General features: G+C 39.3%; 1 protein-coding gene across 2 annotated transcripts in view; it reads left to right on the forward strand.

The window, feature by feature from the left end:
- Positions 1–24,683, forward strand: part of UROC1 (urocanate hydratase 1) — a 123,442-nt gene that overhangs the window by 83,900 nt on the left and 14,859 nt on the right. For both annotated transcript variants that reach the window (XM_069812137.1, XM_009927670.2), the window contains 13 exons: positions 2,750–2,880; positions 5,609–5,702; positions 6,789–6,848; positions 10,005–10,133; positions 10,809–10,870; positions 11,867–11,933; positions 12,493–12,636; positions 16,367–16,455; positions 16,936–16,998; positions 17,716–17,895; positions 19,374–19,471; positions 19,711–19,783; positions 21,177–21,298. In XM_069812137.1, coding sequence (XP_069668238.1) covers positions 2,849–2,880; positions 5,609–5,702; positions 6,789–6,848; positions 10,005–10,133; positions 10,809–10,870; positions 11,867–11,933; positions 12,493–12,636; positions 16,367–16,455; positions 16,936–16,998; positions 17,716–17,895; positions 19,374–19,471; positions 19,711–19,783; positions 21,177–21,298 — 1,213 coding nt within the window. In that variant the 5' untranslated portion in view covers positions 2,750–2,848. The remainder of the gene's footprint in view (positions 1–2,749; positions 2,881–5,608; positions 5,703–6,788; positions 6,849–10,004; positions 10,134–10,808; positions 10,871–11,866; positions 11,934–12,492; positions 12,637–16,366; positions 16,456–16,935; positions 16,999–17,715; positions 17,896–19,373; positions 19,472–19,710; positions 19,784–21,176; positions 21,299–24,683) is intronic.

Genomic DNA, 24,683 nt, shown 5'->3' on the forward strand with positions numbered 1-24,683 from the left:
GTGCTAAGCATGTGCATCTTAAGCTTCTGTCAGTGGAAGTTATGAACAGGAAGAACACCTAAATATCAAAAGCATAATGTCTAATATTCAGAATGCAATGTGTCAGCTATAGGTAAATCAATCCTACTTAAAGGTTAGAACAATGTTTTATGTGGTGCTTTAATGAAATATAAGGAGTAATGACCTTGTATTGCCTTTTCACAAAAGCATGATGATCAGCCTATTTGAATTTTCTCCTTATATGCCTTTCTCAGGTTATTCAGTTTATGACTCAATAATGAATATGCAAAATTCTTTCTGATGCACATGTCAATTGCCCTTTCATAAAGCAGGCAGGTTCCATCTAAGCAATTTTAAGTGCCCCAGCTCTTCTATTGACAGACTGTTTCAGAATCTCTTATATTTAAATTGTTCTAATTTCAAGACTACATTTTTATGGCTAATTCACAGCTATTTATTCCTTTTCCAGCATTTTCCTGAAGCTCCTTCCTGCTTTGACATTTATCCTGCAGTGAGACAGCAATCAAATGTCACCTTTGTTCAGTTAAGCTAAACAAGCCACAGTCTTAGTCCTCTTTTATAAAAATCTCTATTGTCTGTGCAACCAAGGCACCCTTCCCACCCTTCATGTAACATCCAAGTTCATGTTTCATTAATGTTTGCATCATCAAAATTCAGGCTCTGCTACTGTGTAACATTCATAGGATAGAGGCTCAGTGTAAGTGAATTTATTTGAAAATCCAAACAGATTTTGCTTGCTTGTATTTTTAGGGCAAGGAAAAATATTTGCCCATCAGTTTCATTATAATACAAATAATATATTGATCAAAGATTGGGTGATCCTTGCCAGACTGGAAGCAAAACACCCATCCTGATAGTTCTCTGTAGTTCTCATAGGCAGCCAAAAGCGGCAATGTTTTCCTCTTGATTTTGTTGTTGTAAGGGGTGTAGGTGATTTTATTCTTTCTTTAGAAATTTCTCAGATCTAGAACCCACTGTGATGACTGTTTGCCTCTGAGATTGACTTTGAAAATCCCCACATATTTGGTCATGGTGTGGATATAGCTGGGATTTTTGTGTTCATTAATAAATGTGCCCTTGAAAAATGACTGTTTATCTAACTGGAGAAGAATAAGGTGGTATTTGAAGATGGAATTTGCATTTTCTCATCTGGTAAATAGGTTTTCCCCCTTGACATTCTCTGTGTGGAATGGCAAATTTGTAGGGTTTACTGGTCTGATCCTCAGCTGGTGTAACTCAGTATAGCTTCACTGATCTGAAAGGTCTGAGCCATAAGCCTGTTCAGTAGCAAGTATGCCAACAAAAACCTCTCTTGGTATGGGCATTTTTAGATTTAGAGATCTGTGCTTTCAGTGTGCTCTAAGGTATGTGAGACCAACATACTCAAACGAAGAGACTGGAGAGCTCTAGCTGTAAGAGTCAGACCATAGTAGTGTTGAATGAGAAGGTTTGTTACTGAGCTGAGGGCTTTATGGAGATCTTCAGAACTTCTTACCAGAGAGGATGGTGATGATACCTAGACTGGATGGTTCTAGATGCCTTTGTTCTAGATACCTGTACTACAGCCCACCCCTTCAATTCCTCCAGAAAATAGTCGCTTCCATATGCCTTTGAAGTGCCAATGGCAGACATCACAAACGTGGGGTATCCTTGCTATACTCATCCCTCTCCACAACTGGGCTTTCCTGGTTGTTTTGTAGCCTGTTTTCAGATTTGGAAGCAAGCTTGATCCCTTTCTATCCTTTCCACAGCCATTAAAAATCAGCCTAATGAAGATGTGAAATTCCATATGACTCGGGAATCTCTTCAACTAAAAGTCATTTGGATAGCTTCACCACTTGTCAGGGAACTTACTTACAAGATCTTTTAGCATCTTTGTATGAAATTGGCTTTTTAAAGATTACAAAATCTTTATTCTCATTATGGTTTTAATGAAATGGAATGTGGAATACAGAGAGATGACTTAAGAGACTGTTACTAAAGATAGTGATTTATTTATGGTTTCTTTCATCCAAAAGGACATAGTGTACTTTGCAAACCATGGGTAATGTCTTTGAAGGCAATAGGGAGTATAAGCCACATAAGTATCATTTGCAGAATTTAATTCAGTGCCTAGTAATCACTTCAGCTAATTTGGAAGTGATACATGTAGCATCAATAAAATAATGTAAACCACCACCCTCTGCAATACATTAGGATGCTAAATGTAGTGAATCTTTAATAAAACTTGGCCCAAGAACATCTTCATCTGGGAGTATGTCACATAACTCAGGACTAAGATCCTTTTTTTTTTAATGGAAAGTACAGTAGGGTCTTCAGTGTCTCTAAGAGTTCAGGGTCTCAGTCTAAGGATTTCGGAACAAGGTTTTCCTTGGTAGTTCAGTGCCCCCTAGCATTGTGAGAGGGAATTCGTCCATGTCTCATATTGATAGGATTGAGCGCTACTTAACAAATCTCCAAAGTCTCTCCATGCAGATTTGGGGGGGATGGGAAGGGGAAGGTTATATGTGTACAGCAATTGAATCTACAAGGAAAAATGCAGGTAGAAACAATTCAGTAAGAAAGAAGGAATGGAGCTCTCCTGGCGTGAGCTTGGCCTTCTAAATTATATCATCCTTGTGATAGCTTAGGCAGGCTTCTAGCTGAATCTGATTAAAGTTCAGGGCCACCCACCTACCTCTATTTCTCTTTTACCTCGATTTTTATCTCTTTTGGGTTTTTTTGGCAGCTGGCTTTGCGCAATGCCTTGCGTTATTTCCCACCTGAAATACAAAAGAAGCTGGCACTGGAATTTGCTGAAGAACTCAGGCTGTACGGTCATATCTATATGTACCGATTCTTTCCAGATATTGAGATGAGGTAAGGACTGGATGGTTCACATTGTATTTGGCTGCCATTTGCTTACCAGCTTTCACCGGTGGGACTGACCTTTAAATAGTGGTATTGCTGTGTCCTAATTTACCTCTTTTAAAAGTCACATAACATATTAATGAAGTGCATCATCTGAATAAATTGGATGTTCTGTGTATTGTTAGATAGCAGTGGTTTCATTTTCAGTGGGGCATACTGCATGTTTTGGGATGCTCTTCTGTAAAGCTGTGTAACAGTGATCCTTCATCCTCCAGCTTTCATCCTGTTCTCTGTCCTCATGAGAGTCCCATGGGACTAGTAGGGAGACTGTCTGCACCCTTCTGGATAGGCTGTGGCAGGGCCAGGACAGTGTTGCTGCTGGAAGGCTCAGCACCACTCAGCGCAGGGAAAGGATTGTCCAAGGTTGTGTGCTTGGTAATGCCAGCTTTACCATACACAGAGATCCCAAATGCTCTGCCCCATGGCAAGTCTCAGTTTCTAGAGGCCAGTCATTACTCAGAGACCTCTGATTGCAACCTGGACAGAAAACTTGCAATAGTCCTGAGCTGCTGCAAGTCAAGTCTCAACTGAACCAAGAGGTAAGATCAGATGAGTGGGTGGCTTGAGACCTGCTGTGAGGGGCTGGTTGTTTCCCAGTCCCCCAGAGAAGGCTTTCTGGGCTTAAAAGAAAGACAGTACATTTTTCCATCATTGGAACCTGTATCTGACCCTGGTTTGTAATATGCTGTGCCTGTTGATCCTGGAGCATCACCTCATTCTAGGGCTGATGGGGCTAATGTTTGTGAAGCAGAACAGTTTTAGAGAGGGCTGCCAGGGGCTAGCTGCTTTTTTTAGACTGATTGATTCCTTTTTGCATCCAGCAGGGCTCTGGTTAATGTCCACACAGAAATCTGAATAAAGCAAGCAACTAGAAAGCACTCTGATTTCCACAGACATCCATATTTCTGTGCTGTCCATACTAGTCTGGGGTCAGCTCTTGCAGAATTCAGCTAAGGGGAGGACAACTGGAAGACTGTCTGAAAGATATTACAGAGCTGGACTTCAGAGGACACTAGTCCTGAACTACAGATGAGGGCACCTTCCAAGTAGGCTTGGATGAGACAGTCCATCAGCTTGTTTCCATCACTGGCATCAGTGACCCTTTGATAGCTTCAAATATTTTTTTCTTTGCAGCCATTTCACTGATCACTCTAATAGAGTCTTACAGTCTCAGATTAAGAAAATGCCTTTTGTTCTCTGTAGTCTGGTCATATTTGATTTTTGTTCTGTGTGTCCCAGGGAGCACACTCCAACTTGGTTCTGTTCCATTTAACAGCCATGTTCCCATACCAGCACACTTGGCTGATATCTGAACTTTGGGGTTCTTATGTTCTGAGCAATATTATGCAGAAATATCTCCTCTTGATGAATTGTTATCATTCCACAGAAATCCTGTTATTTTACCACATCAGACTTAGAAAAGCAGAAAACACTAATAAAAAAAGTATTGTGGAAAAACTGAAATGCTTTCCCTCCTGGTTTGGCAATGACAACAAGGCATTTGTTTTAGTATCCCGATGTAAAAGATAGGATAAAGTGCATATGATCATGGGAGGAGCCCATTTGCTAAATCTGTGGAATATACATTCCAGATCTTGGCTCATGAGCTGGTCAGCGGATGTCCTATTTTTTTTTTTTTTTGTAGTTGGCACTCTTTAGCCTAACCTTTTCAGTGTAACTGTCTTCCCTGTACGAAGCAAGTGTCCAGCCATTGAAGATCTGTGGTCCAATAAAAGGAAGATTGTTTAGAAACTATGTCAAATGATCCTTTCTACCTTTAGGAATTTCCAGCATCTGCAATGGTGGTGCTGCTCACAGAAAGGGAAAGAGCAAAACTCTTGATCAGTGGTTATACTTCCTTTTGGAATCATACCTTAGAGGCCTCGGCACAACGGTACTAAGACCCGTGCAAACACAGCAAAGGAACTGTCCCTGCCCTGAAGAGCTACAGTATAAATCTAGGACTAGAAGTTTTAGAGCAATTTGATATAACAAACAGATGGTGGAGAAGATAACAGTGAGATGATCGCAGTAGTTGACACTGAAGCTCATCAGTCTTAGGAAACCTGACGCAGAATACCTTTGTGAGGGTTTCCTATACCTCACCTTAACTTTCTGAATGAAATGCATCTTATTCAGTAAAAAGGCCCATATTTCTCCTAACTAGTTCAGATTTTGAGAGCTTCTTTGGGACTGAAATTCAGCCTGGGTGTTTTTTCTTAGATAGGATCTTAAATAGCAAGGGCTGATGAGCCTGAAGGCAACTTCCACTGATGCTGTTTTCCTTGGCGTTGCAGGGCTTAGCTGCTTGGCCTGGCAACTGTGTTGCAGAGGCCAGTTCCAGCATCCCCAAAATAATCCAGTTAAAAAGCAATAAGAGCTCTTGGCCACTATATTTGTAACCAATTGTGATTTACTGATTCAGCAAATGATAAGCTGAATAACAATTTTTTTTCTTTGCTTAGTTCTGATAATAGTTAAAACCTGATTTGCCTCTTAAGGTACATATGTCATTTCCGATCTGCACCTTCTCCTTTTTTTTTTTCCTTCCCTCATGAATAGAGGCTTGCAACTTAAACAAATACGTTGGCATGCAGGGATATTTCTGTGGGGTATATTGTTGTGGTTGCCTTTGAGTCAGAGTGTCCCTCCGAAATTTTTGTGACTACCGTTTCAGAGCATACCCCATAGGAGAATACCCTTGCAAGACCAAATCAGCTGCTGCCATTATGTTGATGATCATGAATAATCTGGATCCCTCAGTGGCTCAGGTAAGGTACAGTGAAAGTAAGGAAGCTTGTTTCATAGGGCAGCAGCAAACCTGCAAGTTACTTACTGTATGTGGTCTCACATAAAAACTGTACAATTTAGGCATATAGGTGAAATTAATCCTTGTGCAGATGATCCTCCTTCCACGGACTGAATAGGATTTTAGTTGTTCATAGGCCTTTTGCTGGTTCTGTGCCCCAAGGTACATGTATTGCTGGCTGCAGTGTGTGTTTGCTAAGCAGGCCAACTTCAGTAGTGCCAAGGCAGCCTGCTTATGGGGTGATGTGCTAGAATGTCCATTTCTGTGAGGATAAGCCTGCAAGGGACTAAAGGTGATTCCGTACTTTTCTTGTGGTTACGTTTTGATTCCTGGGGTTTGGGGTCTTCTGTATTAAGTTCTGTAGTTTCCTGCCGTGTGCAGTTCTTAATTCTGCACGGTGGGTCCTGGTCCTAACACAGACCTCCGAGGCCTCCTGCAACACCAGCAAGGCTCACTCCAGCTCCCACTACATACTTGGTCGCTTAGTACATTGCTTCTACAATTGCTTCTGCTTGTGTTGAAAAATTAGCGCTGACGCTTCCTGTATCTTTGAAAGCTCGTCCCTCAAGGACAGATTGACTACAGGATTACAGGACCAAAGTCCATCCTTACCAGCACTACCCAGTGTAATGCATCTGTTTGCAAATGGCAGGGGAGAGGCCACACGACTATGTCCTGCTGGTCATAGACTCTTCCAGCTATAAATGCCAGTGGCAACCAAACTATAAGCTTACTCAGTCCCTCTTTTAGGGAGTTTACTGGGATGTCTATTTTATACAGAAAGTGCAATCAAGTAATCACTTTGTAGCATTCTGCATCCAAAATACCATTGTAACAATAACAAACACCTCACTTTGAAAGAGAAAAATTAATTTTTTTTCTTAAGTTATCACTTTTATGATGGTATTTTCTGATTTCAAGAGTCTAGAGAGTGTTGATGCAATAAGCTCTAGAAAAGATTTATTGAGATTAAAAAAAATAGCTCGGAGATACAGTGAAATGTTTCAGAAAAATGCTTGCCTTATTATTGTTAAATTGCCTTTTTCAGTTTCCCCAGGAGCTTGTCACTTATGGAGGAAATGGGCAGGTCTTCAGCAACTGGGCGCAGGTAGGACATTGCTGCTTTTGCAACTTGCTTCACAAAATCAGTTTCACCCTCCCCCATGCACATTCTGCTTAGGCAGTTTGTGATAATTCTTGGCAGTCGGTGTCTCAAAATACTCCAAAACATCCTGTCTGGGTGGAGGAATGCTCAGTTATGAACTGCATAGATGGGGAGAACTTCATTTAGTAGAGAGAGCAAAGACAGCCCAGTAGAAACACTAAACATAATACCATAAACACAGCAAGCTGTGTATGATGATGTAAAGACCAGTTCTTTGTCTTTCTGTGATGCATTTGTATGTGCCTGTGTATTTTGCACAGATAATTTTAGAGTCAAAATGAATTCTAGGAAACAAAAAAGTGTATATTTTGTTTGCTTGTTTCTGCTACTTTTGCAACGTTTTTCACAACAAGTAGTGGAATAAAAAAAAAAAAGAAAAAAGGCTTTAATTAGAGTGCAATCCTGAGTCGTTTTCCAACCAAATCAGATTAGCTGTAAATATTTATATGCTAGCTGGCCAGATCATAGTGCACTTTACTGTCAGGCCTAGCAACATTATCCCTGATCTTCTGAGAATAAGGGCAGGTGGGTAAAAGCCTGTCTAAAACTGGAGCTGGGATGTTTAAGGTTGTATAATCTCTGTTCTTCTCTATCAAAAAATGGCAATAAATACACATGCTTTAATCCAAATACTGCAAAATGCACATGGGAAACTTTTTCAGGAGAGGAGATCTTTGGCATCAGCAACATACTCTAGACTTGTGTTTTGTAGGAGCCTAATTTATTTGCTCAAGAAAAAACACAAATGCTCTGGGTCTGAATGCTCTGCAGGTGTGTGGTGGCAGAAGGAACGTTTAAAGAACAACCACCCCGAGTGTCTGTGGATAGGCACAAATGTGGTTATTGTGAATGCCAAAACCACATCATCCCTGCAGCCTCTGGTATGCCCCAAGGCCACGGACTGGGGACAGGTGGACATGTGGCATTGAGTTTTGCAGTGCAGGAAGATAAAGCATAGGTAGAAGTCTACATCACCCTCAAGGGTAGCATCACTCCCAAAGGCTGGGAAGATATTGATTTCTGATTCTGTAGCTTACATAAGCAAAAGCTGACTTAAGGGGCCAAATTCTGTCATAAAGGATCATAGATGCACAATGTTGTGGCTTTACCCGAGTCTGGCCTCTTGCTTATTAAAAAATCCAAGCAAAACTAACATGTAAATGAAGTTCCTAGTTAGGGGAGAGGAATGGATTCCTCACTGTAGCATGGAACCGAGAGACCTGGGTTTTCTTCCCAGTTTGACTGTGAATTTTCTGTTTGTGGCTGAGAGAAAACTCATGCTTCAGTTTTCTAATCTGGTAAAGGGGAGTTAAACAGAAGTCTTAGGCAGCTTTTGAGGGAAAACTGTTCTGACTTTAAAAAGAAAGGTACCACGGCAGTTCACACCATTTCTTTATTCTGTGTATTAATTAGTAAATGCCAGTTGACAAATGCCTGTTAACAATACATGTTCTGCAGCATTTCTGATGTAATCAGTGCCAGCAGTTTCTATAGTAGCCTTTATTGGACTGACATCCCTTAGGCAGATGCTGTGCTGCAAGGTGAAGTAGAAGCACTGCCAAAGTCAGAAATATTCTCCTTTTCTCTTGTTATCATCCAAACCAGACCTATGACCTGCAGTTGTTTCACAGCAGAACAAACAAAACCTTTTTGTTTTTGCTTACTTAGAGTAGCAATCACATGAATGATTCAGTTATGACAGAACATTTTGTTCTGTTTGTGGCTTGAAAACAACATGCTTTTTGGAAATCTATCATTGCAAAATTTCTTGTGAAAAGGTTCAGTTTGGTTTATATTATCCATGCAGACCTGTGCTTTCTTCTGAATAATTTTTAAAGAATGAACCATGTCCAGAGCTAACTTTACAAGCCTGCAGACAACAGAACTGTTCTTTAAGCTAGGAAAGGCTTTTGCCTCCTCCTTACTAGTTGTGCCTTTCAATGCAAAAAGATCTAACTATCTTACAGCTTCTAGTTTTAATACAATGTTTTTCCCAGCCTGCTAAAGAGTTGAGAGTTCAGCTACTTACCTGTTCTGTCCTAGGACCAGAATTTAATCAACATTTTTCATGAAACAAAAACAAAAACGTAAAAAGCAAGATGGTAATTCTAGTGACTCTTTCCTGCTCAACTTGACTTGCAGCTTGGAAATTAGCTGAGTTAGAAGGGACTGGCTTCAAATCTATACCATTTTTAATTCAGATCAAAGACACAGAGAGGTTAAGTGCCCATGACAACTGATACTGCTGTCTCTTTGATCAGCAGTTCCATTTTTTCTCAAAACTTTGTCTCTGTATGCCTACAGAAACTCTAGTTTCAAGCTGTTGTTGAATTCCAATATTACATGCGAAAGCTCCTCTCAGGCCTAGTTATCACATACTAAAAGTTCTGTGGAATATAATGAGCTTTGTGATAGACAATGATGCATGCGAGTCAAATCTATAGGCAGCTTATATTGCCATAGCCTACTTTTTGGCATAGATCAAGAGTTAACTATTGAATTATGCAGATGACATTGACATGCATTTATTTGTATACCTCTGGGTGCCTCAAGGACTCTATTCATTGTCCCCAATGAAAGCTGAATTTTTTCTTTGAGAAGAAAAATTATTTCATTTTTAAGTTCACATTGTAATATCCATTTGTTGAAAAGATGACAAGCACCAGAAGATGCTGAATTACCCATTTCAGGTTAGGATCAACAATATGCATGGGTATTTTAATCACCTTTATAGGGAACAATCTTGCAGTTTGGCTTTGGAAAGATTGCCAGAAAAGTGCCAGATTCAAATGGTTAGCCTCAAGATAAAATTAGAACAGCTTTAAAAATGAAGCATTTCTGGGGTTTGTACTGGAGAAATTATTCTGGAACTTATTCAGACTTTTGCTAGTTGGTGATTTATGTTTCCTGCCGAGTGATTTCTCTTAATGGACTTTATTAAAAGCAAGAATGTGTTGGGAGCTCTGGCTGTTATTCCATATGTGAATACACCTCATTATCTCTATAGCTGCCTTTATACTCAAAGTTTAGCAGCTTCACAAAGAAACATAAATGTAAGATGGAAACAGATCTGCTCACTTTCCTTGCTTTTCCCTTCAGTTCTGGTTGGTAATGCACTATTTGTCAGAGATGACTGAAGAGCAAACATTAGTAATGTACAGTGGACATCCTCTGGGACTCTTTCCCAGCCATCAGTATGCTCCTCGATTAATCATTACTAATGGCATGGTAGGTATTAGCATCTTGTTTTTTCTTTTTCTTCCTCTTCTGTTTAGTTTACAGGTGTCTGCTGAATTAAAATATTATTTATACTACCTGAACTTACAATAGCACACAGGAGAATCTGGGGTCCAAATTTTGCAGCATTTATTCCGGTACAGTCACTCTCACCTCAGGTGTGCTGATCTGCAGTGATGGAGGGAACAATCCTCTCCTTATTAGACGACTTCTGTTCTGACTGAGCCTGAGCTGTACATGTTCTTGACCAAAACAGTTCAGCTAGGCTCAGTTTGGAAGATTTAAAAGCCCTCAATAGGCAAGCAAATAATAATTAATCAGATGTTTAGATATCTGGACTGCTTTGCTTGGAAGGCAAGCTGGACAAGTGAACATACTGGTTCATTGCCAATCTTTTGAGCCATTCAATATCTATCTCCCTGCAGGCTAGTTTTGTGGCTAGAGAACTGCTTTCCTTAAAACTTGCATGACAGTCACACTGCCAGAAAACCCAGACATCTTTTTTTCTTGTACTAGAATGCATGGAATAAACCACCTGAATTACTCCTCCCGTTTTTCACTGTTTTTCTATATGCGTGACCATAGTTAGAGAAATGTAGGCTGTTAAAAAGATCTGCTTAAATCTCTAATTTGCTTATGTGGGTTTTCTTTTGATTGTTTTCTTAGGTTATTCCCAACTATTCCACCAGAGATGAATATGAGAAGATGTTTGCTTTGGGAGTAACAATGTAAGAAGATACCTCACTATTAAAGTACATCAAATACTTAACTAAAATGTAATTCAGACATCAACCAGTGGCTGGTTAAAATTTCTAATGCAGGTGGGTTTCAACCATGCTGCATAAAGTCCTGATGCTGCAAAGCATTAATGCACGCTTAAGTGGAATTACTTAGGAGTTTGAGTTATGTTCAGCCGCATATATAAGGATGTAATTGAGGTCTGCTAGGAATTAGTATTAGGTTTACGTGTGGGACTTCATTGAATCACAGCCTGAAGCCTTAATCATAACCTACTTATAGCACTGGCTAGTTCCACTTTGCAGTGGTTGTTTTATAATCTACAGAAAACACAATTTATGAAACATTCCTTCACATTAAGAGAAAGCTTTGAAACAGAAAGTTATCTTTTTTTATTATTATTATTTTTCACCTACTATTTTACTGCTGATCTAGTTGATGAGCACAGGATTATTATTCTGTTGTGTACCATGGACAGAATAAATTAAAACCACTGGAGAGCTGGGTGTGTACGGATCAGGAAGCTGGAAGAAATGAAAGGGCATGAATAGAGAATATCCATTGGCACTTTCCTGGGAATTTCATAGGAATGTGGACAACCGTTTTGGACTAACAACTTCAAAAGCCACTACGTGACTTAGAAGCATGAGTGCCACTGAAAACCAATGGCATAAAGACACCGACAAGGTGAAAATGAGTGTCCTTGTGTCCTAGTCACTATGCTAAATGCCAAGACAAGTTTACACTCAGTTTTTTGATCCATGCATTTTTGCACTCAATTTAACGATCTAAATGCTCCTCTGGAAACATGTTGGTGCATTGCTAATGAAGAAACTCCAAATTAAGTTGTGAATTTGATAATAGCAGATCTTAACAAATTGAAGCACAGAGATCTTTTTGTTATACTGGAAACCTATGTAGACATGTACAGAATTCATTCCAGGCTGAGTAACATGTGGTATCATTGTGTTCGTTGCTCTTGCTAGGTATGGTCAGATGACTGCAGGAAGCTACTGCTACATTGGGCCTCAGGGAATAGTCCATGGGACTGTGGTAAGAAACTGGGGAAAGGTCTATTTGGCAATACCTTTTGGAGGAGGGTGTCTCTCACAGTGGCTGGTGACTGAAGTGGATTGGATTGCTGTGAGAGGATGTTCTGGCTACCAAAGAAATTCTCATTGCCTGGTCCTTAAAAAATTAGTGTCCTTCCACTCAGATGGTCCCTGGTATCTTATCCAGAACACAGACCTGAAGGAATCTGCAATCAAGGTCTCAGTCTGAGCTCATATCTAGCTACAATAAGTGAAGTATGAATTGACCAAATGTGTTAGATGATAAAAACATTTTCTTACAGCTGTTTTCCTTAGCTGTCTTTTGCAGCCATCCTGATTATTCTATTCTATTTCATGGTGAGAGAAATCAACATAATCAGGACAGATGGTTTCAAAACATCACTTTGTAACTTGTTTCCTTCTTAAAAGATTAAAACAGTTTCAGGGTCCCAATGACCCCTGAGTTTCAATTCTGTTTGCAAAAGGGACAGGAGATCTTTACATTTCAGAGACTCTAAGAAAAATAGCTCCTGATGATTGCTATATTGTTTTGTGTGCAGCTCACAGTGCTCAATGCAGGTCGTCGCTACTTGAAGGCAGAAGACCTCTCTGGAAAGGTGTTTGTTACTTCTGGTCTTGGAGGGATGAGTGGGGCTCAAGCAAAGGCTGCAGTCATTGCTGGGTGTGTGGGGATCATTGCAGAGGTGAGAGCAATGCTTCTTTCATTCTGTCTTCTCTCCTTCATGTGCTGAATCGGAACCCTCATTCTCCTCATCTGACATGTTCCTCAAGTAACCCTGACAAGCAAAACTCAAAAAAAGATACTCTTTTCTAAGATCTGTCTGTCCTTTTCATTGCTGAGCATTTTTCACTGCTATTCCACTCTCTTATTTGTTCACTCACTGGATCAGACTGTAAAGATATGGACTGTAACTTCTTATGATTGCTTCACAAATAATGCAGAATGATGCTGTCAGATTAACCATTCTCAGTGCTTGAGCTACCCTCATTTCATGTGTGAAAGGGTGTAACTTCCACAGGCAATTCCCATGGGAACTGCACTCTCTTATGCCAAAAAAAGACTATGTTAAAAAGGTGTTAGTTATGTTACAATTAATCTTTAGTTCTTCTGGCACCCTTATCAGGTGCAATAGAAAGTACCCGTTAAAAATGTTGGTATGATTCATTCATCAAGGTCGGGACTAACAAAGTTATTTGGTGTTGTGATTCTTTGGAGACAATGGGATTTTGTAAAATCGGCAACTTTAAAGTTGGCTTCAATATGAAGATGGTGAGGCTAATTACAAGGAATTATGAGAATCCCAGTTTGTAGACAATGAAGATAAGTTCTGCTAAGGGAAAATGCTGATGGGGGAGAAGTTCTGTAGTACCATTTTCCCTGTTCCCTGAAGCTCAGCCACAGGATATATTCTTTGTAGAGTCTTTCTTCCTGATGTAATGTTTCTCTGTTCCAAACACATTAAAATAGCCCAGCTATTTCCTCCCATAAACAAAGAGAATCTAATAATGATCTGTGAATCAAAGACAGCTAATGTCCAAGCAATCAGAATAGTGTATGATAGGATCCACTGGATCCACAGATATCCTTAAGTATCATATATAATGCAGAACACCAACATCATAATTTTGGTAAGTACAGATGCCTGTAAGTTTTGAGTGAAATACATTTTGGTATGAAAAAGTAACATTAGGTTCTCCTAACACCTGCATTTTTCAGCTGTTGTGCTTATCATAGGGTTCTGTTCTAACAAATCAGATGGAAGGATTGAACTACAGAAACACTGCAACAATTTTTAACAGAAAATGTTCCTCTGCAAGTCTGTGAAAATGGTAGTAAATATCTTTAATATTGACTATTGAGAAACAATAAACATTTCCATGCATTTCTTTCCTCATGATTACCTTTGAATTAAATCCAATGGGGAAACATTCTTGGTGGAGCAGATACAGGACTGACCAAAGTGCATTGAGCTCTTTTGACTATCTGCAGGTGATAAGCTCATTACTGCTCCAGAGGAAGAGAGATTTTTGAGAACTAAACTCCAGTTGCAGCTGACTAGAGTAGAAGTTTAGCCTTCTCAGTCAAAGTACTTTATAGAGAGAATTAGCTGGCAGACCTCTGCTATGGGCATGTCACTTGCTACAATGAAAAGAGTAAGAATATTGTAATCTGACCGATGGTAATTATAATTAAACTTCAAAACATAATGGGTCAGACTGCCCATGTGGCATGCAGTAAATCTGACCTGCTCTGGTCTTATTCATAGAAGGTTGGGGTTTCATCAGTTTTGCAATGATGGTGCAAAAGTGGTTTTGTTAGCACATGAGTTTTGCATGTACTTGAGGTCTCATCACGTACTCCCTGCAGATGAAATAAACTTATTCAATTTATTATTGAATAAATTATATTTATTCAGACTTCTACCCTGTCATCATGATCTTTCAAATGCTAGAACACAAAGGAAAGATTCCAGTGAATGCTATTCACAGCAATCCTTTGTCCTTTTCATCTCTACGGCTGCAGATGATTTTGTTCAGGAGACTGAATATCGCCTGGTTTTTATCTCCTGTGAGATGATCCTTGTCGGAAATGAGTCTCAGGAGCACATGTGGATAGCTATATATATGTACATATTTTTTATTTAAGGAACTATTTATGCAAATTACATTGATGAATTGTGCAAGAGATGTCATTTTGTCAGCCAGGGCTTCCGAAGCTCAGACAGAAGGGATTAATGATGCAAGTCTTTTACCTCTTCTGTTTGACACGAAGCAGATTGTAATTTTATGAAATAGTTATGTGAAGGGCCAGACCATCTCCTGTGAGCTGCACCAAGCTCTCTAGGGTTACACTGGAGGTGACATTAGCTCATCATGTTTGGAATTTTTTTAAACTACTGAGATGCTGATGAAAAAACTGAGCATATTTTTGAAAGTGTGGTTCAAAGGAAGCTAGTTTTCTTGAGTATGCTAGCAAGTCTGTGAAAGACTAAGACTGTCAGAGAGGGTTGAAGTAAAATATGTAGGATGTGGAAACAGATTTAAATAGATCTGATCCGTGTTATGCTGAGATTTAAATGAACCCGATTTCTGTAATTCATACAGACCATTTAGTATCTTTCCTCCTGTGCTGATTTAAATAACTCCCAAAGAAGCTGTCCCCCATGGCACCTGACATTATTGAATAATTCCACTGGCACTGACACTGATATTGTCATACTCTGGGGTTTCGGAAGGATAGTCTTTATTACTGATGTGGGAAATGATAGAAGGTTTCTCATGCTAAGAATAATAAGGAAAGAAAAGGTTTCCTGGTGTTCAAGCGACACCTGAATACAGAACTTATTTAATTTACATATAAATACTTTGTTAATGAGAAATAATAGAATGAAAATGATGGGGGTGGATTATAGAGAAGTAAAAATGCTTTAATGAAATACTAGAAGATACTCATGTCATGTGTTCTTATGCATACACACCATTGTGGGTGTTTTAAATCCGTTGCTACCACCAAAAATTGGCTTGAATTAATTTTGCCACTTGCTTTATACCACTGATAGCTCATTATAAAAGTATTAATGATGTGCAGGTTTGTACATTGAACCATTAATATGGAATCTGTGCCAAAGCCTCCACAGTTTATCTATCCATTTATATTTTTATCCAGCTGTCTCATGTATATACACACTGACACACACAGAAGCTAACCCCAGAAGAGAGTACAAATTCGGGATTGAGCTTGTTTGGATCTTCAAAGCTCAAACAAGAGGGAATTAAAGATGTAGTTTTATTTTGATCCATTCCCTTTTTCAGAAGCATTAGCCAGCTGGGACAAGAAAATGCTTTCCTCTTTTCTTTTCCATATTTGGTTGAGATTTTCAACCAGCAGTCAAAGAACAAAAGTGAGGGTCAATTTTATTCAGCAAACGATTGCTTCATCCTGAGCAGTCTGCAGAAATGTCAATCTCTGAGATGATCAAAGAAAATATTTCCTTAATTAAATAGAAATTTTATTTTCACAGAAAATAGCCAGATTTTAAAAATACATTTTGGCTTTCATTTTTTCAATATAATCATGAAAAGAAACAATAAGAATAATTAAAATTCGTGGGAAAATATTACCTCTTGTACAATTTTAATGATAATTTTTGTTTGTAAAATATTTTGGGGAGTGATGTATCAAAAAGTCTTTTTTTTCTTGCTTTGAGCCTGGAGTAAAAGAGAACACAAAGTTTAAAAAAATCAGAGGTGAAAAATAAGTATTTGAACAATCACTCCATGTTCTTGAGGCCAAGGCAAGGCTATTTCCTTTACCTATTTGCTACTCTTTCTTGCAGGCTAATTGAAAAACTAAAGGTAAAAGTGACTGGATAGGGGAAACAGGAGTTTTAAGATACCTACTACTTCTCTTAGGTTGATGAAGCAGCACTTTTGAAACGTCACAAACAGGGATGGCTGATGGAAATCTCTAACAACCTGGACCATTGCATTGCTCGCCTTAGGTATGACTTGTGACGTAATTCAGTGAGTTTATCTCTGCTTCCTAATCATCACTTTACATCTTTCTGCACTGTGCCGTTTTAGTGTACATATAGAAGGGGTTGAGGGACACCTCTTATTCTAGGTCGGCTTTTGAATTGGAATCCATCCTTCCAAACAGCAGCAGTCATTATTAGTGACTATCAATGCTTATGCAAGCCACTACCAATGCTTCGTATCATTTATATATGTTAAATGTGTCTTCATTCAGTTTCATGAATTTGCATAGAGCAACTACAAATAATGTTACACTTGAAGCATCACTCAAGCTTTCTGGAATCAGTGATTAGCAGTTACATAAAGGTTGAAAGATCTGTTGCCTAGATGAGTGTTGGAAACCCCACATAGACTTTTTTGCTGGGATTGACTCTGTGATTTGTACATTGCAAGATGAAACTACATGAGGTGCATTTTCTTCAACTAATCTTTTTAATCTATTCTAGAGATGCAAGAAAGAATAAAATTGCCCTTAGTTTGGGTTACCATGGGAATGTGGTAGATCTGTGGTAAGTAGTATATGTGGATAATGGATATATTAATGCTCTTGCTTGTTAGTCAACCTGGAATTATTTCCCAAACTTGGAAGAGAAGAGACGTTAAACCTAGTGCTGAGTTCATTACTCTAGATGCTCATGAAAAACTGTATTGTCAAAAGAGGGGTCTTCGACCTTGTGTGCCAGTTCTCAGTTGTTTCCCATGCACCTTCTTTCCTTATGGAACAGTGAATTTCTTAGGGAAAGAAATCCCTAAGAGTCTTCCTTGGATGAAGAAAGAATGTATCACATTCCTTCTAACTTTTTGCTAATTGGATAACAAGAAATTTTTTTTACTTCATAAGAATAGAAGTATGAGGCATTGATTGAATAAAAATAATCAGATGATGAATAGAAATTCTGGCACTCTTGAGGCTTTATCCAATGGCACATCTTACTGTCACACCATATACCAAGGGTTGAGACTGACCAATAAGACTGGTATGTCATACTGGTATCTGACTCATCTATCAGCATTCCTGCACATGTAAATGTGAAGTATGAAAGTTGCACCTAAATCTTCATCACCATCATTTCCCACCTCCTGACTGCTAAAACAAAGATTTAGCCTGCCAAGGGCATACCTTTATAAACAACCTCTTGGGATGGCAGAAGTTCACCTGAAAGAGGAGCTAGAATGTGAAATGACAGCTTCTGTTCAAACACTCATTTATTCATTGTCTTCCCCAGGGAGAGGCTCGTATATGAGTTGGACACAACAGGAGAGCTGCTAGTTGATCTGGGGTCTGACCAAACGTCATGTCACAACCCATTCAGCGGGGGATACTATCCAGTACAGCTTGGCTTTGAGGAAGCAAAGCAGCTCCTTTCCACCAATCCGGGGAAGTTCCGGACCCTGGTACAAGAGAGGTAAAAGTTTTGGCGATACATGTTTTTAAACTTAGTTGCTCTGCAAGCGATCAGATTTTTGTCTGTTTTGCAAGAAGTTTCTGTTCTTTGATATTTCAGTAGAAATTTGAGGTAGAGCTGCAGTACTAATAACTTCCAACGTTGTACTTACACAGCTATCACTCGGAATCTAGCAGACAGCACTTTCCCACCATTTTAGGAGTAGTCACTAGTGTAGAAGATCAGAGGTCTGAACACTAATGATTTATTTCACTTCTATAAATTCCTAAATTGCATTAGATTTTGAAAATCCGGGACAATAAGTACAATTCCACTTATTCTACCAGTTGGTTTAGGTTCACTGAATATAGCATAAAACCCCAATGGATAAGCCAGGAAGTCTATCTAGCCTACTGTGCTTCCAGCTATGGCCAGGAATGGTTTCTTAGGGAAGGATATAAGGAGGTGACAATCTCCCTGTCACTCCTCCCAGCTTGCTGCAACTGTAAGTTCTGTTTAGCATCTTGATTTTGGGAAGCTACTCCTGATTTACAGCTTTGCAAGTGAAATTGGAATTGGACATTATAAAGGGAGCGATTTGGCATAATTTATATATAAATAAAGAACTGTGGAATGGAGGCAGCAAGCTGTACTGTTGTTCTCAACTGGTACTTTTGAGACTTTATGGCTTCTACTCTGGTTTTGTTCACCTTGAACATTCCTGCTGGAGACCTTTTTCCAGTAGAAGGTAGAATATAGGTATATAACTATTTGACTTTGGATGAGGGACTACAAGGACCTTTCCAGCTTCCCAATTCTGTATCATACTACTATAAGACAAAGGTAACAGAAAGGTAAATTTCTGGGAGGGACTAATTTCTAACAAGCTAGGCATGAACTAAAAAAATCCAGTTTCACTTGTTAGGCATGGATTTACCTCTCCAGAGTTCCAAGAGGTTACACCTATACACATACAACTCCATATGCAACTATGCATTGAAATTAGAACTAGATAATGTTAAGTGGACATTAAGAAAGCAGTCCTGGGGTATGATCCACTGTTGGAAACAAAGGAAAAATTGGGCTGTTTTGGCAAAGGGAGAGGCCAGAAAGGTGATGTGTAGCCATTTTCAGTTCTATCTCTGCTCACTTTTTCTGTGAACTTCTTAAACTGTTTTGCAGTTTTGTGTAGGCTGGTTTTTGTTATTACCTTTCATCCTCACAGCTGGATGCATTTCTTTGCTGAAAGATGTGTCCCCTCTCTGCTAATTAATGAAATTCCCTTAATAGCTGTAAATCTTTTCAAGATTTGGGGACAACAGGTGCTACAGAGACTGAAAGCATCTCAATTGATATCTTATGGGTTTATGTCCGAATTTCTCTAAGGTCTTTCAGTTCCATCTGTCTCTCCTTACTCCCATGCCTTTAGTGAGTTCATGATATTATTCTTTTTGATATTTTGTCAGTCTCAAGAATAACTGTTTCCTTCTTTATTTCAGTCTGAAGAGACATGTGGCTGCTATTAACAGACTAGCTGATAAGGGCATGTTTTTTTGGGATTATGGCAATGCTTTTCTCTTGGAAGCTCAAAGGGCTGGTAAGTACATCCTGGAGTTGTTAGATGGAAACAAGGACAATTCTGAATGCATCTTCCCAGTTGTAGGTTTTGGTAAAATAGGGTTGCCCATGTGTTATGCTAACTCTTTAGTCTCTCTCTCTCATTCTCTGAGACCCCATACCTTCTCTGTGGCTGAGGTAGAGCCTTCATGGGAACCCAGGTTTTACATTTTATAGTATTTCTTCATCAAGTCACTGACTGTTAAAATTCTTTTATAGGCGCTGATGTTCAGAAAAGAGGAGCCAATAAAACAGAATTCCGCTATCCTTCCTACGTTCAGCACATCATGGGGTATGTTGGGGAAAGTTTGGAATAAAGCATTCAAGTGCCTTGTGACTCCCCCCTGTTTAGGGGGAGAGTACTACAGAGATTCCACTTAATGCAAATCTTGCAGTGTACTATAAATAATGAAAAGGAGCCAATAGTAGAAGTAGGAAAATTGATCTCACAGGCGTTATGCCAAAGTTAGTCTTATTTTTCTCCACTCTGGAGTAATGCCCAGTGGTGTTTAGGAAGATGTCCTGTTGACTGTAAGCATCATGCTCATGTTTTCTATTGGCTTCCGTAGAGTTACTCCTTGCATTTTCCTGTGTACAGAGGAAAAGAAGAGCCAGACACGGAGGGACGTTGTATGTGATTAACATGAGTAAAATCTGACAGCAGAGGTTTTGCTAATATTTTGTCCTGAAAGGCATGGCATGTCTTGATAATTTGGTGTAAAGCTTTATCCTTTTTAGAATTAAAATGTCTTATGAAAGCAGACGTCAGATGTGTGAGCAGTAAGCTAAAACATTGTCAAATCAAAACTCTTCACTCCTTTACATGAATAGCTGCATTTTCTCTTTTGTTGCATCAATTTTCCTTAAGCAGCTCTACTCAAGAGAATAGCCAAATCACAGCCTCAAACTGTAACTATATGCAACTTTACTTCTAGGTGCTAAAAATGGAGAGCTTGTCTCTTCAGAGCAGCGGAGCTGCAAAGTCTATGTCTACACTGAAGTTAAAAGCACATCTGAAATAGGACACTCTTCTAGCCCGTGTTGCTGACTGTACTTCTTAGCCAAGCTCTGCATACTGCTTGTAGAAAAAACGGATATCAGGAGATCTGTTGAGGGACAGGGTCTATAACACCTTTTGCCTCTGACTCATACTTAACTTGCCTATGCCATGTGAATAAGAGCTTGAACAGAGTAAGGCACCAACCAAATTAGATGTCTTCTGGAACTCAGCTGAAGAGTGTCTTACTATTGTGTGTAAACAATGTGGACAGCAAATTAGTCTGGACTCAGGCACTTGTTCAGAACCTACACTTGCATGATAATGTAGATGCACTCAGAGTTAGCCTGGGTTAAGGAATAAAAGACCAGGCAGCAGGGAGAGTATATTTGATGACTTAAAAGTAAAATTGCAATTCATTTGACAATGTGTTTGTTTGATAGAACTGCCCAACACTCCTATCAAAATTCTGGCCTGACCATATTTTTATACACCAGTTGATGGCTGTGTGAAACAGCACTGTTTAATTTTTCAATTAATGGTCCCTGATGCTTCTGTTTAGAATAGTTCATTGAAAATGTTTCAAATTCTTCCGTCTCCAGCTAATGAAAGAAAAGCACTGCTAGCAGCCAGGATAAATAAGGAAAGAATTTCAACTATCTCTTAATGAAACATGTTCTCTTCCCAGGGACATTTTTTCCCTGGGATTTGGGCCATTCCGCTGGGTTTGTACCTCAGGTGACCCACAGGATCTTGCTACCACTGACTCGATTGCCATGTCTGTGCTGGAAGACTCTATACGTCAGGGAGGTAAGACACCAACCCACGCCCCCATCGCTGGGGGTGCTTTTGGGGAGAAAAGGAAACAGAGTTGTGAAATGTGTGTCAGCTTTTGGCTGAAACCATAGAAAGCAGTCTCTTGCCTGTTCCATGTGGGCGGGAAATTTTGCTGTTCTCCAAGCTCCTGTAAGGAGTGTAACCAGTAGGTAAAATGTAAAAACACCATGTAGAGGGGTTTTTGATCCCAAAGCTATTTTTGCAATTTTGGCTAAGAGCCTTTCTTTTAATTTGTTACAGATTTTCCTGTACTTTGTCACCTTCAAACTTTAAGGCAAACAGTATCTTTCATCAACAGGTCTCCAAGAGTTTTTTAAAGGAGTCAGATTGCTTTGCTCCTGTCTCACAGGTGAATGAGGCATGGGAGTCTAGGGAGGTTTTTAAGAGGCTAGCAAGCAGATCAGTGGCAAGAAACCCAGGTTTCATGGTTGTGGTGCTCCATTCAGTGTCATTTATTTGTGATTACAATTTTGAGGTCTTCCTTTTTTGTCATTTGTTAATAAATTGACAGCTGTTTCTACTCACTGGTGGAACCAATCTGGAATATCTGCATGGCTCTGTATGCTACTCTAGTATCTAGGAATTACACTGTCTTTCACTGTTCCATATCCCTGAAAGTGGGCTATTACTGTTATCCGCTCCTTATGAATGGGAACTGAGACAAAGCTAATTTTATGTCAGCAAATATGAATCCTAATCTGCCAGGTTGCAGTGGAAGGCCCTATTCTTTTCCCTTTCTTTGTCTATTTTTACAGTAACTGGACAGCAGACTCAAAGACTTGAGTGTCATTGTCCCCTAGCACTGAAGTCCTCAGCTCTTTTGTTTCCGGAGGGAGTGGATCTTTGTGCTTATCAGAATCAAGGAAGGAATCAGAAGGAAATGGATCACAAATCCAAAGCATATTTTATGAGGAGGAGAGCATAATATTTTTTATCTGGCAATATTGAAATATTTGTTGCATCTTTCATGAAGACGTCATTGAAATATGAACAGAAGTGTGAAAATTTTGAATGCTCTCCTATTCTCAACAGTTAGCATTTCAAGGATCTAGGGTGGTATTTCTGAAAAGGATATACCACATTCAGATATGTCTCATTTGAAACAAAACTACTGTTGTCCATCTATAACATAAGGCTGGTGTCCAGCCTCCTCTTCCTCCTGAGAGGTGAATTATTGATAGAGTGGGTCTTAGCCTGCAAGGTCCTTAGTTCTGTCTATTCTCTTAAACTTTCCTTAGGAGTCATCTTCAAGAAATAACACTGAAGCATGAGGCATTTTTAATGCAATGACCCAGAAGTGCCTACCCTGTTCTATGGATATTGAAACTTTCATGTTTTTAAACCTGATCCCTGGGCTTAATTGAAGGGAGGGTGAAATTCAATATGATAGTGCTGGATCTACCTTCAAAAATTTGCAGTAATTTTTTTGCCATGTACTGTAATCTCCAGTAATCTTCTCTCCAGATTGAACTGAAGCATGACCTTTGGATTTGCATTGCAAAACTAGGAAATGAATCAGTTACTGTGTGAACAACAGTATGTGGGTGTTTATATGGTTGGTAATGTAAAGCTGGGGAGAGAAGTCTCTTCCACAGACAAAAAGCACTGAACTCTTGCATGTATATTCTTAATTTAAATGAAAAATGACATTACAAAAATCCCAACAGGTGAAAACAAGCTTAAGGGCAAGGCTATTATTGGATTTGCTGTTGACTTTGGCAGGACAATGGGAATAGGATTTCAAAGAGAAATGAAAACAGAATTTGGCCAGAAAATAAACAGCCATTCATGGATTCATGTTCTTGAGTATTCCACTTGCTGTCCACTTCCTATGGGACCTGGGCTTGGACCAAATTCCAGGGTCTGGATTTCCTCACACACATATACATCTAAAATCTGAACCTACCTTTGAATTTTATAAAAGAATCTGTTATGAAGGCTGAGTGAAAACTCTGCAGAGCTGAAGTCTGTTGCATTCCAAGTCTAAACTTTTAACCTGGCCTTTAGTCCAATGTTAACCATTCTTCTCCTTTTGTGGAGATGAATTTTTGCACTTACACCTCACAAACTGTGCAAAACTCCTATGTGGTTTTATTACCTGCTTCCATTCCTAGGCTACCTGAGCTTTTAAGTTAGCCTTTGCACAAGAGATGCAGCACTGATGATTGGAGTGTAACTTGGATTTACCTCCTCTGTGGTAGTTTGAAGGCTGAGTTGACGCATAACAACAATATAAATCTCCCAAGAGCAAAGGGAGCCAATCTCTGTGTTGAGGAGGACTATTCCTCTGAGTACACAATGCTTTCTAGTGTCTTTTAAACCCTAAATAAGTACAAGGGCCCATGAAATACCAGAAGCAACACAGTAGCTTGCCTGACTTAAAACATATTCCTGTTGGGGTGGGGAGGTGGAGGCAGCAGTTTAGTAAATGAGACACATGGAGAGAGCTGTAAGATTTTTTTCAATTGCAGGAAGTAAGACTAAATAAAAGGGAGGATTCTTCACCTCCCCAGGGATAACAGAAGAAATCCAACTTTGGACACACCACAGTTTAGGACAGAGAATATGACTTATTGGAGCTGGCTGGGAGGGACGGATGTACTGTGCTGAGATATGTCCTTGTAGTCAGTATTCTCACCTGGCTTCTCTTCTGGATATGTTTTATAGAATTAACAGACAGTAAGATCTTTTCTATAAGTCTGTGCCCTGTGAAGTATAAACTGTGGTAAGTACTCTCTGAGATAGGTTATTATAGATATTTAATGAGAGTTTACAGGAGTTACTCTAGAAAACCAAAGAGTGAATGAGTTCCTATCACTTCTATAAGCTAAGTGAATACTACCCATTACTGTCTAGAAGATGCTTCCTTAAAGCTTATGAATGGCAGCACAATCCTACTAGGACATCACTAGCAGACATTTCATCTTTTGCTCCCTGTGAAGCTAAGAGGTGGCATGTTAATCCTCATTGCAGAGTTTAGAAGCTATCACTTGGAGCCAACCCCTAAAGCACTGACAGGTCTTTTTAGGATCATTAAAGCTCTCTGTATGGAAGCCCTGCCTGTGCAGGAATGAGCATATTTGACATTTCCCTTTAACAATGTGTTTAACCTGGTTTAAATATGAGTATCTTCCCTTTTCCTCTTTCCTTTTTTCTAGTTTTACTATGCTTATCTGCTGACATATTCCCTGGTGGAAAGAGTAGTCTAAACATTCTTCTCAGTTACCAGGGACAATTTCAAGTTAGCAGTATGCAAATTTTCCAGTTTGACTGACTTTCAAATATAAGTTATATGTATATTATAATTTGACATGAAAATGGGTGAGAGCTGGAAAGCGATGGGGAACATGCTATCCTG

The sequence above is a fragment of the Haliaeetus albicilla genome, chromosome 24 (assembly GCF_947461875.1).
Source record: "Haliaeetus albicilla chromosome 24, bHalAlb1.1, whole genome shotgun sequence".
Lineage (NCBI taxonomy): Eukaryota > Metazoa > Chordata > Aves > Accipitriformes > Accipitridae > Haliaeetus > Haliaeetus albicilla.